The following is an 11,740-nucleotide window of genomic DNA, read 5'->3' as shown; positions in this document are numbered from 1 at the left end:
TGACACGTTAACTATGGTCTATTGGGTACGAAAAATTATGGTAAACAAAAAACTATGGTCAATTTGGAACACACATTATAGCTATAGTTAAAGTAAAGCACTATATGATGAAAACTTAAAACCATAGAATTAACATTTATTAAAAACCTAGAATAAACGTTCTCTATACGAAGAAGCCAAAGCAAGACTAATGATATATAAAACAACCCCAGAGTTCCCAACTTGTTCCCAACCAAAGGAGAGAGTACGCCAGGGAGACGCAATACCCCCCAAAGCTGTTTAAAGCAACACTAGAAGAAATATTCCGTCAACTAGACTGGACCAACTAAGGATTAAAAATAGATGGAAAATATTTTAACCATCTAAGATTCGCCGGTGAATAGTACTAATTGCCAATAGTCCTGGAGAACTACAAACACAAATTAACAAACTAAATACAGCCAGCAATAAAGGTCTCAAAATGAATTCGGCAAAAACTAAAGTAATGTAAAACGAACTAGTAGACAAAAAATATATATTCTAATAAATAACGCAAAACTGGAAATAGTAGAAGAATACATATATTTAGGACAACTAATACACAGCTCGGGATCTCTCAGGATACAGCAATTTGATAAAATTCTATTAAATATAATAAATAATTTATTTAAACAATACGATGTTTCTTTTCCTCCGTCTCTGGCTCTTAATATTCTAGCAGTCTCACTTTTATAGTCGTTTTGACGACTTGTTTTGGTACTATTGTACTCACCCATGATTGTACGCGTCAGTTTCATCCATGGCGGCTCCAACTCTGTGGACGTATCGTAACCAGATCCTCAGGATCGTTCAGGAATCTCTGGAGGTGTCCTTGATCCTTTGTGGGTCAGAAATGGGCACTTTTACCACAGCTAAGGTAATAGTGATATTTTAACTAAATACGGATATTTAGTTATTTCATAATGATATATGTGTATATTGTAATGTTAACATTTCTTCAGACAATTATTTATATGTATATTTTGAATCTCTTATTTTTATAATTAGCACGTATACTGCTTACTAAAATCATCCATTAAACGCCGTACAGTTTTTTAAAACGCAGACTTTTTATAGAAAAAATATTCTATGTAACATATTTCTAAAGAACACTTGTTTGTGATTAAACAGAACAGAATATTAAAAAAAAACTAAAACCAGAAGTTCATAGTTATTAAAACATGTAAACATATTTATACAGGGTGAGTGAATATTTTCAGGGCTGGTAGATAAAGGACAGGAATAAAAAACATAAGTCCAAAATAATCAAGTTCCAAAAAAATAATTTTTTGCTTAAATTTTGAGATGATTTTCTTTTTTGTAAATTTAATCTACTATCTATGTTGTCATATTATCAAGAAATTATGTTTTTAACTAAAATATAAAAAAATAGTTTTTCTTTAAATTTCAAATTTTTTTTTTCGGCATTTTTTTCGCGAAAAAACTCATAATCGTGTTTTTGAGGTTGAAATATACTACCCCTGAAAATATTTGCACTTATTTTACACTCACCCTGTATAGGCAAATAATGATTTGTATGTATTGCAATCACCACAAATGATAATAACAGGTACGAGGGTGCCATTGCATAAACTAAAAATCACAGAATTTACTAAAAACTAGCCTAACCTAACCCATCATAACCTAACAAAAACAAAAAAAAAAATCGAACTGTATAATAATGAAGATAATAATGACAATTTAGAAATAACATATTCTGAATCTTTTTAATGCACATATTCAGCTATAACTACGCAGTTAAAGACATTTTTCAATAAATATGAATTATAGTTATTTTATGCTATGATATAAATTTTCACTACCTCAGCAATTATTTGACAAAGAATTAGAGTGTGAAATAACCTTTAAGGAATAGAAGAAATAATATTAATATGCATGAGATTCTCCCAATATACATTTTATGCGTTATTGTACCTATATTGATGAATACTACTGTAGACTGTTAATTTATAGTCCGATTTTTTTTTTTAAATTTTAGTATAAAAAACATAATATGGCAAGATAGGTATTAGGTTAAATTTACAAGGAAAAAAAGTAGAAAAGATCTAGTGGTTCTCAAAATTTAAGGGAAAAATATTTTTTTTGAAATTTTGAAATTAAAATATCTCTGTTATTTTGGACTTATTTGAAAAACGGTACAGAGAAAATATGTTTCTTTTAATGAGATCTACCAGCCCTGAAAATATTTACTTATTTAAGATACACCCTGCATAACTATTAATAATTCTAATTTTACAAAAAGGTATTAATACAAAAAAAATAATATTTTAATTCTGCATCTAAAAGAAATGCATTAAAAAACTGAAATGTACCATTTTAAATATTACAATGTTTACCGTGCCATAAAAAACACTCTGTATAACATATTTACAGTTTTTCAACTCTGATTTATTCTGCTAACCTTAGTGTTTCAGAGAAACTAGCTCTAAGTGCTCTAAGTATGTACTATTAAAATTAAATTCACTCCATGTTTTAACCATTTTCAGGATATACTGTTTTTAACAAAAATTTCAGTACAAGAGTAATATTATGGCAACATCGCATAGCGCTTCAAATAAAAATAGTGCTTATTTTTTAGCACACTAATAAATTTTTACTGTAATTTTCAAAAACTCTACTAAATTTCTTTTATATTTTGTTTGTATTTTAGATATTCGACGTGTTCAACCAGCTACTACCAACCGCATTCGTGCTCAACACAGGCTACTGGGCATTCTATAACACCATGAAGAGGCAACCCATATGCGTGTGTGCCAGATATGCCATACCATGTCGTCACTACAAGCAAGACCACCATTGGATCGACATGGAAAGCATTCCAGGGGATAATTCTGCTGTTTTCACATCGAAAAATGGAAACTTGATTGTAACGGTAAGCGTAATACTCAATAACTAAAATATTAATAAAAATTTAATACAGGGTGTAAAAAATAACGTACCAAACCTCCAAGGGTGATACTACACAGAAACATAAAAGAAAAAAACCCATTCATGCCATGAAGTTTGGTACTACTGATATCAAAGATGGAGAACTAACCTAGGGTTGCCAACCGACCTCTATTCCAGAGGACAGTCCTCTTTTTGATCTCGCTTTCCTGTTCACGTATTGAAAAAGTCCTCTTTTTTACATACCAAACTGAAAATGTAAAAAAATAATCGTCTATCGCCACAATGCTTTAAATATTTGTTAACCTGTGTCTTTCCCTACTTCAATTTGTTTGTAAGAAAAGAAAATGAAGAAATATTTATGTACAAGAAATATTTGTGGAAGCGATAAACAACTATTTTACGTTGCACTTACTCTTAGCTTATGTTTGAAAATAAAAAAGTTTTGTTGAAAATGGTTTATTTTATTTTAACAAGTTTGGAGTATAGGTAACTATTTTTAAGAAAGTAAGAAAGACCATCAATCGCATACAGTTAACATACTTTTTTGGTAGTTCTAGACATTTGGACGAGGTTTCAAATAAAGTTTCGCCTGTGCCTCTTTTTTAGGCTGTCGTCCTTTATTTTATATTTTAAAAGTTGGCAACCCTAAACTAACCTCTTAGTGCAGCGAAATCGGGAAGCTAAGTCGCTTAGTTTCCGAGAAAAAAAAAACTGGCGTAGAACCAGGTCTAACATTGTAAGTTTTGTCAAGGATACCACAGGGTACATGAAATTTTTATTTTTAACTTTTTTAATGTACCAAGCAAATGAAGCCAAAACCTCACAAAAGTTTTTGGTAATACTACTTTTTTCCTAATATGTATCATTTGGCATCAGCGATTTTTTTATTAAGCGAGTCGGAGCGCGTATCGCCGACACCGTAGCGTCCGTCCTCGTCGCGCGGTGCCCATAGCGTATAAGCGTATGCAGGATAGACGAGCTGAACTGAGAGTTGCCGTTGTAAAGATTCCCAGATTTTATGTGTTTTCTTTATGAGGTGGTACTAATTATTGGTAATTAAAAATTGACAGAAACACACGTTTGACATGACTTTGAATGTCCCATTTTTTTTTGTTCGCAACAATACATATTTTTCAGTATCCAATTTTTTTTATTTTTTAATACAAGCTGCGATGCTGTAAATGAATAAAATATTCTTTGCAGATTCTTAAGGGTTCTACTAATATTCTACATAATATGTATATACAGGGTCCGGCAATAGTGCGTCTGTAGCCCCTAGAATAGTGCATCTGTAGCCCCTAGAATAAAAAACTTGAGAATTTTGTTTAAGTGCAAATCTAAAGTATGTACCAGGATGTATTTCAGGAAAATATTTTAACTTCTATAGGGTGGCTCAAAAAAGTGTGAGTGGACCTGGATGATTTTTTTTAAATGGAACACCCTGTATATTATTGCATTTTTGGCTTCCTTTCAGATCACTTTACATAACTCTAAGATATGAATAAAGACATTTCGATAGTTTCAGAGATATTAAAAAATAAATCAAAAATATATATTTCTCAGCCCTTCTTATAAAAAAATATTAAATACAAGAACTGTTCTGAAATCAAAACTATACTAAATCAAAACTATTACTTTAGATGGTCTGTACTTACTTTGCTATAAATATGAAAATCTTAAATTATACAGGATGTTCAAAATTCTGCGCCAAACTTTCTAAAATATAAAATAATTTTTCTTCGTTTTTTTTTTTTAAATCGAACACCCTGTATATTATTTTTTCAATAGATGGAGAATTAAAAAATAAACATTTTTTGTGTTTAGAGTATTTCAAAATTTTTAACGGTTTCACAGATATTTGCGGTTTTATATTTCATATGGCATTTTCCACAGTAAATTTTTATCAAAGCCACCCAATGATTTTTCTCTCGTATTTTACCATTGAAAGCGCCATATGAAATAATACTGCGTGTATCTGCGAAACCGTTAAAAATTTTGAAATACTCTAAATACAAAAAATGTTCATCTTTAAACTCTCCATTTAATAAAAAAATAATATACAGGCTGTTCCATTTAAAAAAACAAAGAAAAATTATTTTATATTTTAGAAAGTTTGGCGTTGAATATTGAACGTCCTGTATGATTTACGATTACCATATTTATAGCAAAGTAAGAACAGACCATCTAAAGTAAATACCTCATATAGTTTTGATTTCAGAACAGTTCTTGTGTTTTTAATATTTTTTTAAGAAGGGCTGAAAAATATATATTTTTGATTTATTTTTTAATATCTCTGAAACTATCGAAATATATTTATTCATATCTTAGGGTTATGTAAAGTGATCTGAAAGGAAGCCAAAAATACAATAATATACAGGGTGTTTCATTTAAATAAAAATCATCCAGGTCCACTCACACTTTTTTGAGCCACCTTATAGAAGTTAAAATATTTTCCTGAAATACATCCTGGTACATACTTTAGGTTTGCACTTAACAAAATTCTCAAGTTTTTTATTCTAGGAGTTACAGATGCCCGACGCACCATTGCCGGACCCTGTACATTGGTACTCATATTATACTAATAGGTACTATATTACATTTTTTCTCATAAACTAAGTACTTATTTAATACGTTATTAAGCATTTATAAGTTTTGCACCATTAAAAATTGTCTAATTCGTCATTTTCTTCTGTATCTCCCTCGAAATCTTTAATTATGTTATTACAAGAACGACATTTACACATATTGCAACACTTTAAGCCTTCTTTAATACACACTTTCGATTTGTCACAGTTTTTATCTGAACAATAAATGCTTAATGATTTGTGAACAATATCGGGAATCGGCGTGTCATTGGTAAATATGGGAGACAAAACCTCTTTAGTTAAATTCCATCCTGAATTCTCTGCATTTATAAGATGTCTTGGTATATTGCTCTTGTACTATATTTTAAGTTAATACATACACCTGAAATAGTTTATTAAGGTCATATTAAAATTATAGAAAATGTAAATACCTTAAGAAATGCTGGTAAAGAGCACCTTCAGTTGGAGGAAGCTCCGAACACGGTTTATTTGTTGTCGCCAGTTTTATTCTTAGGTCATTTAATTTTTAAATTTCATTGTCTTTGTTTTTGTAAAGTAAAACAACCAATTTTATAACGACTTCAAAAGCTTCGTCATTTGACAGCTGTGGCAACTCAGACAGTTTTTGAAGAATGATAATATTTTTTAGTTGAAATTTGAAATGCAGACTTCTTGCCTATTTAAAAATAAAACCACTTGTGGTGTCACAACCAGTAAAGCAATGGAGTGTCAGAGAAGGCAAGAGCAAACTTTAGTTCCCAAACTTTGAACCACTTTTTTTATTGAAATAAATCTTCTATTAGAGCCGTGTCCAAGTTGTATAAAAACATCAATTCCTCTTAAGTTCGAATAGAAAAAGTGTATAAGTAAAATTAATATAATATTTATATCAACTGATTTTACTAAAATTTGTTTACTAAACTTACTTTCGTATATTGCATGCAAACTTATCCTAGTGTCTGCCTCTTCCTGGGTGCTATATAAATCTCCAAGAATTTTCGAATGATGTTTATGTAGTGATACTACTTTTTCTGATAATTTAAATCCTCCAACTACTATTAATATTTCGTTTTCGTTTAAGAATTGTGCCGCATTTAATGTCAAATATTCTGTCAAAAAAATTAAAAAAGACTCTTTGTTTTTAGACGATTTTTAAAAACATCGATATTTTTGAATTTTTCGGCTACCAATAACATTGAAATGGAGTATATTACTATCTCTTGAACGTTCACCAGATTTTCTTAAATTGTATTAAAGAAGGCTTAAAGTGTTGCAATATGTGTAAATGTCGTTTTTTTAATAACATTATTAAAGACTTCGAGGGCGACACAGAAGAGAATAATGAATTAGACAATTTTTAATGATGCACAACTTATAAATGCTTAATAACGTATTAAATAAGTACTTAGTTTATAAGAAAAAATGTAATAGTAAGTATAATATTAGTACCTATATACATATTATGTCGAATATTAGTAGAACCCTTGAGAAACTGCAAAGAATATTATTTTATTCGTTTACTATATACGCATCGCAGTTTGTATTAAAAAATAAAAAATCGGATACTGGAAAATACGTATTGTTGCGAGCAAAAAAAACTTGGACATTCAAAGTCATGTCAAATGTGTGTTTCTGTCAATTTTTAATTGCCAATAATTAGTACCACTTCATAAAGAAAATACATAAAATCTGGGAATCTTAAACAACGGCAATTAAATAGTTCAGTTCGTCTATCCTGCATACGCTGCTATGGGCACCGCGCGACGACGACGCTACGGCCGGCGCGCGGCGATACGTTACGCTCCGACTCGCTTAATAAAAAAATCGCTGATGCCAAACGATACATATTAGGAAAAAAGTAATATTACCAAAAACTTTTGTAATGTTTTGGCTTCATTTGCTTCGCTGGATGTACATAAAAAAAGTTAAAAATAAAAAAATTTCTTGATTGGTGAAAATTGTAATACATAAAATTATTTTTTTTGGTTTTTCTGATGTTTTTACTTTAATTTAAAAACAAGAACAGACCGATATCACTTTTATTTCCCGAGATATGACAGAGGAGACGTTGAGAAACATGATTCGCAAATAAATCAATTTTTTTCAGTTTTTTGAAGATAAAAAATGCCTCGACCACGAAAAAATGTCGCAAAACTCGATTTCATATACCCTGTGATATCCTTGACAAAACTTACCATGTTAGACCTGGTTCTACGCCAATAAAAAAAAAACGGCACGATAGGGCTTCGAAATCGCTGCACTATTTGTAAAACCATCTCAGATACTGGCTTTTGTCGCAACCTAAGGTCGCAACCTGGGGACTCTGTGTCTATATTTTCATTCTATTCCACTACTCTCTACTACTCTACTCATTCTACATTCTACATTCTACATTCTACATTCTACATTCTACATTCTACATGCTACATTCTACTTTCTACTTTCTACATTCTACATTTACATTCAACATTCAACATTCTACATTCTACATTCTACATTCTACATTCTACATTCTACATTCTACATTCTACATTCTATATTCTACATTCTACATCCTACATTCTACATCCTACATTCTACGTTCTACCTATCCAAAATTTCCTTACATCTTATGATTTCGCTAAGACTAAGCCGACGTGTTTTAACATTGTTAAATGCAAATATCATAAAAACAGTTAATAGTTTCGAACTAAACGAAGAGCACCTTTCCTACGTAAAAAAGTGCTGTCTTTTATGGCATATGTTGCAATTACTCTATCCATTAAACTCAAAAAGATTTGCGAGAAACTACCTTTTACCTTAATGGAAACTACCCTTTCAGAATTATTGCGTATTTTTACATCATCGCCATTCACTTGGCATCAAAGTTTGTGAAAGAATATTTAATTTCAATGAAAATAGTTTACTAGTGTTTTTAAAAATAAACTTTTCGAGGGTTGTAACTTCCTTAAACAGATCTTTTTTACCTATATCACCTGCTGAAGGGTTTGGTACAGTATTTTCTCACACACCCTCTATATTATTAATTTAATATTACAGAAATCTGAGATCGAAGTAACCCCGGTTACCTGGCAAACTGCTGGCTACATTCTGGCAATTAGATTAACATTTCAATACAAGAAAATTGAGAAGGGCCGCTTGAGGAAGAGAAAAAATGAAAATTTGGTTAATGCATCAGCTCAGGATATCTCCATAGCCATTTATTGCAGGTATGAGAGCAATTTTATAATATATGTCTTCTCTTTTTTGCTTTATACATGGTGATTCTTAAATAAGAACAAATATTTTTAGGGGTAGTATATCTCGATCCTAGAAACACGTTTATGAGTTTTTTTTCCGCAATTTTTTTTAATTTGGATTTTTTTGATTTTTTTTTATTTTTAGTTAAAAAAGATAATATCGTCATAATATTGCATCATAAGTAGTAGATTAAATTTACAAGTAAGAGAACCCTTTAAACCAACTTTAAAAAATTCTTTAACACAGTATTGCCAACTATGTAATTTGTGGTCACTCCGTTGCTTTTGATTTTACTTAATCGGCGTTGGTTTCAACAAAACTGTGCAATTCCTGATTTTTAGATTATTCCTCAGTTTTGAAGCTTATTTTCTCAAAAAATTTCACTCTTTTCGACCTGTTTTTTTTCTTTTCAGATACAACGTCTATAAAGAAGCCTACCCAGCCCCCGCATCAGTAGTCTTCCAGCCAAACCCATTCTTCTACGACACCTACGGCTCCCAATTTCCAGAACTACTCCAATACCTCCCCAGCGACATGAACCCCAAATCCTTCTGTGTACCCCTGGAACACACCCCAAACTTCTCCCTTATCCTCTGCCACGTCAACCTACCCTTACACCTTCCAACTACCACACTATCTCTTGTCCAATCCCGTCCAGATGTCAGATTGAGAAAGATCATGTGCCACAAAGGTACCCAAACCGAAGACAGCAGCTCGCTTGAGATCTGGAAGTGCCAGGAGATCATAGCTGGGCTGAAACCTCTTTGGAATGATCTGGATATTGAGGAGGCTTCAGGAAAAGGAAATGGAATAGAGCAGTATACGTTTCCGGCTTTGAATGACCAGGAAGTTAGTACTACGACCAGTATTAATGAAGATATAGCCCAGAAAGTTCAAGAAAAAGAGTATGAATCTCACTGGCCGCAGTATCAGTCTCAAAAAACTATTACAAAGAGACGCAGGAAGAAGAAGCCTACACCGAGTTTGGTGCCGATAAATACTAACCGTCCTATTCACCATAGAGTAAAAAATGAACATGCTCCTAACCTGAGCTATGCAACGGTTGTTAAAGCTTCTTCGAGAGCGCTCAAGACTAAAGAAGAATCTATTGATATAGCTTGTTGGATTAAGAAAGAACCAATGAATTTTTGGACCGAAGAACAGATCAGCGAGCATTTTGATTTGGCACAGGAACTAATCGACGATGATCTGGCAACTCAGCAAATGAAGTGCTGGTGGGACGCATAAAATTATTATTTTTATACAGGGTTTTCTCAATTTGGTTTAATACTAATATCTGTAAGAAGCAATTCTTACAAGATTCTACAGTATACAGGGTGGTCCAAACTGTATTTCGGAAATTTCGGCAGCATATTCTGCAGGTAAAAATGTTCGTACAAATGTATCTCCTAAAATGCTTAGTTTCGGAGATACAGGGTGTAGAAGTTTTATGTATATTTCAATTGTTTACAAATAATTACTGAAATAACGTCAATATTTGGATAAGAATTGTTGTCTGGGAGTTTTTTGATACGATAAATTTGATTTTGATGTCAATACGACTCCTATTTGTAGGGGGGCCACCTACATGAGTATTAGTTGTTTTGAAGAGTAATAACTTCTTATCCATACCTGTATAAAACTACTGAGTGAAAAAATATACATTTCCGTGATTTTTTTACGTAAAAAATGTCTCTTGGTAAAAATCGCTACGAGCAACCGTTCTCAAGATATAGGAAATAATCAATGCATGTCATTATTGACGAAAAATAAACATATTGTGAAGATAGGTGGATAGGTAGTTATTTAACTGAAATGATAAATTTGGTAACTTTTTATTTTTTTTTTTAATTAATCATAAATTTTTGGTGATAAAACAGTTTTTGTTGAACTCCCAGACACTAATTTTCATCCAAATATTGACGTTACTTCAGAAATTATGTACATATTTGGAAAAAATCGAAATTAAAATTAAAACTTCTACACCCTGTATCTCCGAAACTAAGCATTTTAGGACATACATTTATACGAACGTTTTTACTTATTTTTATCTGAAGAATATGCTGCCGAAGTTTCCGGAATACAGTTCGGACCACCCTGTATAAAAACCATTTGTTATGTTTTAACAGCAGGATTACGGGACGTCGGCGTCGCGTCGTTGCAGCCACCCTAATAATACTAAATCTACTTATTACTTTTTTGTCGAATTAATCCTATAGAACAATAATATAAAATATAAAAGTTAATTTTATCCCACAATTCTCAACAATATCAAAGTATTCTCGGCTGTTTTACTATTAAAATTAAGTATTTTGATTCTGTTATATCTTAATATTACACTCCTATATTATTACATTATTCATATATTCGTATTATAATATAATGTATTTCTCTTGTATTACATTTATTCACATGCTTTTATAGGGTTATTCTACATATTTACTACCTCAATATTTTATACTTTATATACTTTATATCAATTAAATTGTAGCTTTATTTTATTTTTCTTTAAAAGTGCCCTTAAACCTTTATATTCCTTTTTTATGACGTTACTTTATGAATAGTAAAGGAAATCATAAAAAGATACAACGCCGACGTATTTTAAAAAGGGTTTAAATAAAATAAAATGTTAACTGTTTTGCATTTTTTATGCTTCGAAAATAGGTTTTATTGTTGTTTTTACCACATGTAATAATTATAAGTTTACGTACTCTTTATAACATAATTGGTCATCTAATTATTTTCTTTTTTCTTAACCCTAAATTGGTTCACTCCAAATTACTTTTAGAGATACTATCGTCACGTCAATCCATATACGTATAATATAGTATATAATATAGATATAACCAGTGACGAGACCTCTTTAAGGGCACATGTACAGGGTGGGTCAAATTGGACGTTAAAGGGAAACACCCTTTTCTATAGGAAGACGAAAACTAATATCGGTCCTTGGAGCTCATTTTTTATTAAAAACATAATGGTGAAAA

At 31.2% G+C, this 11,740-nt stretch overlaps 1 protein-coding gene across 1 annotated transcript; it reads left to right on the top strand.

Annotated features, from left to right (window-relative positions):
- Positions 1-746: 746 nt before the first annotated feature.
- Positions 747-10,142, top strand: LOC115877827. Its single transcript, XM_030894154.1, has 4 exons — positions 747-895; positions 2,690-2,911; positions 8,553-8,722; positions 9,167-10,142. Exons 1-4 carry the CDS (start codon positions 779-781, stop codon positions 9,999-10,001), a joined length of 1,344 nt encoding a protein of 447 aa, XP_030750014.1. The 5' UTR covers positions 747-778; the 3' UTR covers positions 10,002-10,142.
- The last annotated feature ends 1,598 nt before the right edge of the window (positions 10,143-11,740 follow it).

The sequence above is a fragment of the Sitophilus oryzae genome, unplaced genomic scaffold (assembly GCF_002938485.1).
Source record: "Sitophilus oryzae breed Bouriz unplaced genomic scaffold, Soryzae_2.0 scaffold_1499_pilon_pilon, whole genome shotgun sequence".
Classification (NCBI taxonomy): Eukaryota; Metazoa; Arthropoda; class Insecta; order Coleoptera; family Curculionidae; genus Sitophilus; species Sitophilus oryzae.
Note: the sequence above shows the minus strand (reverse complement) of the source record. Positions and strands in the feature narration are given on the sequence as shown.

Excerpts from the sequence above, each read along its gene's own strand:
- LOC115877827 (XM_030894154.1), top strand. The coding sequence starts at position 779 with ATGGCGGCTCCAACTCTGTGGACGTATCGTAACCAGATCCTCAGGATC. Across the intron at positions 896-2,689 it reads GCACTTTTACCACAGCTAAG|ATATTCGACGTGTTCAACCA; the intron begins GTAATAGTGATA and ends TTTGTATTTTAG. Across the intron at positions 8,723-9,166 it reads TCCATAGCCATTTATTGCAG|ATACAACGTCTATAAAGAAG; the intron begins GTATGAGAGCAA and ends TTTTCTTTTCAG.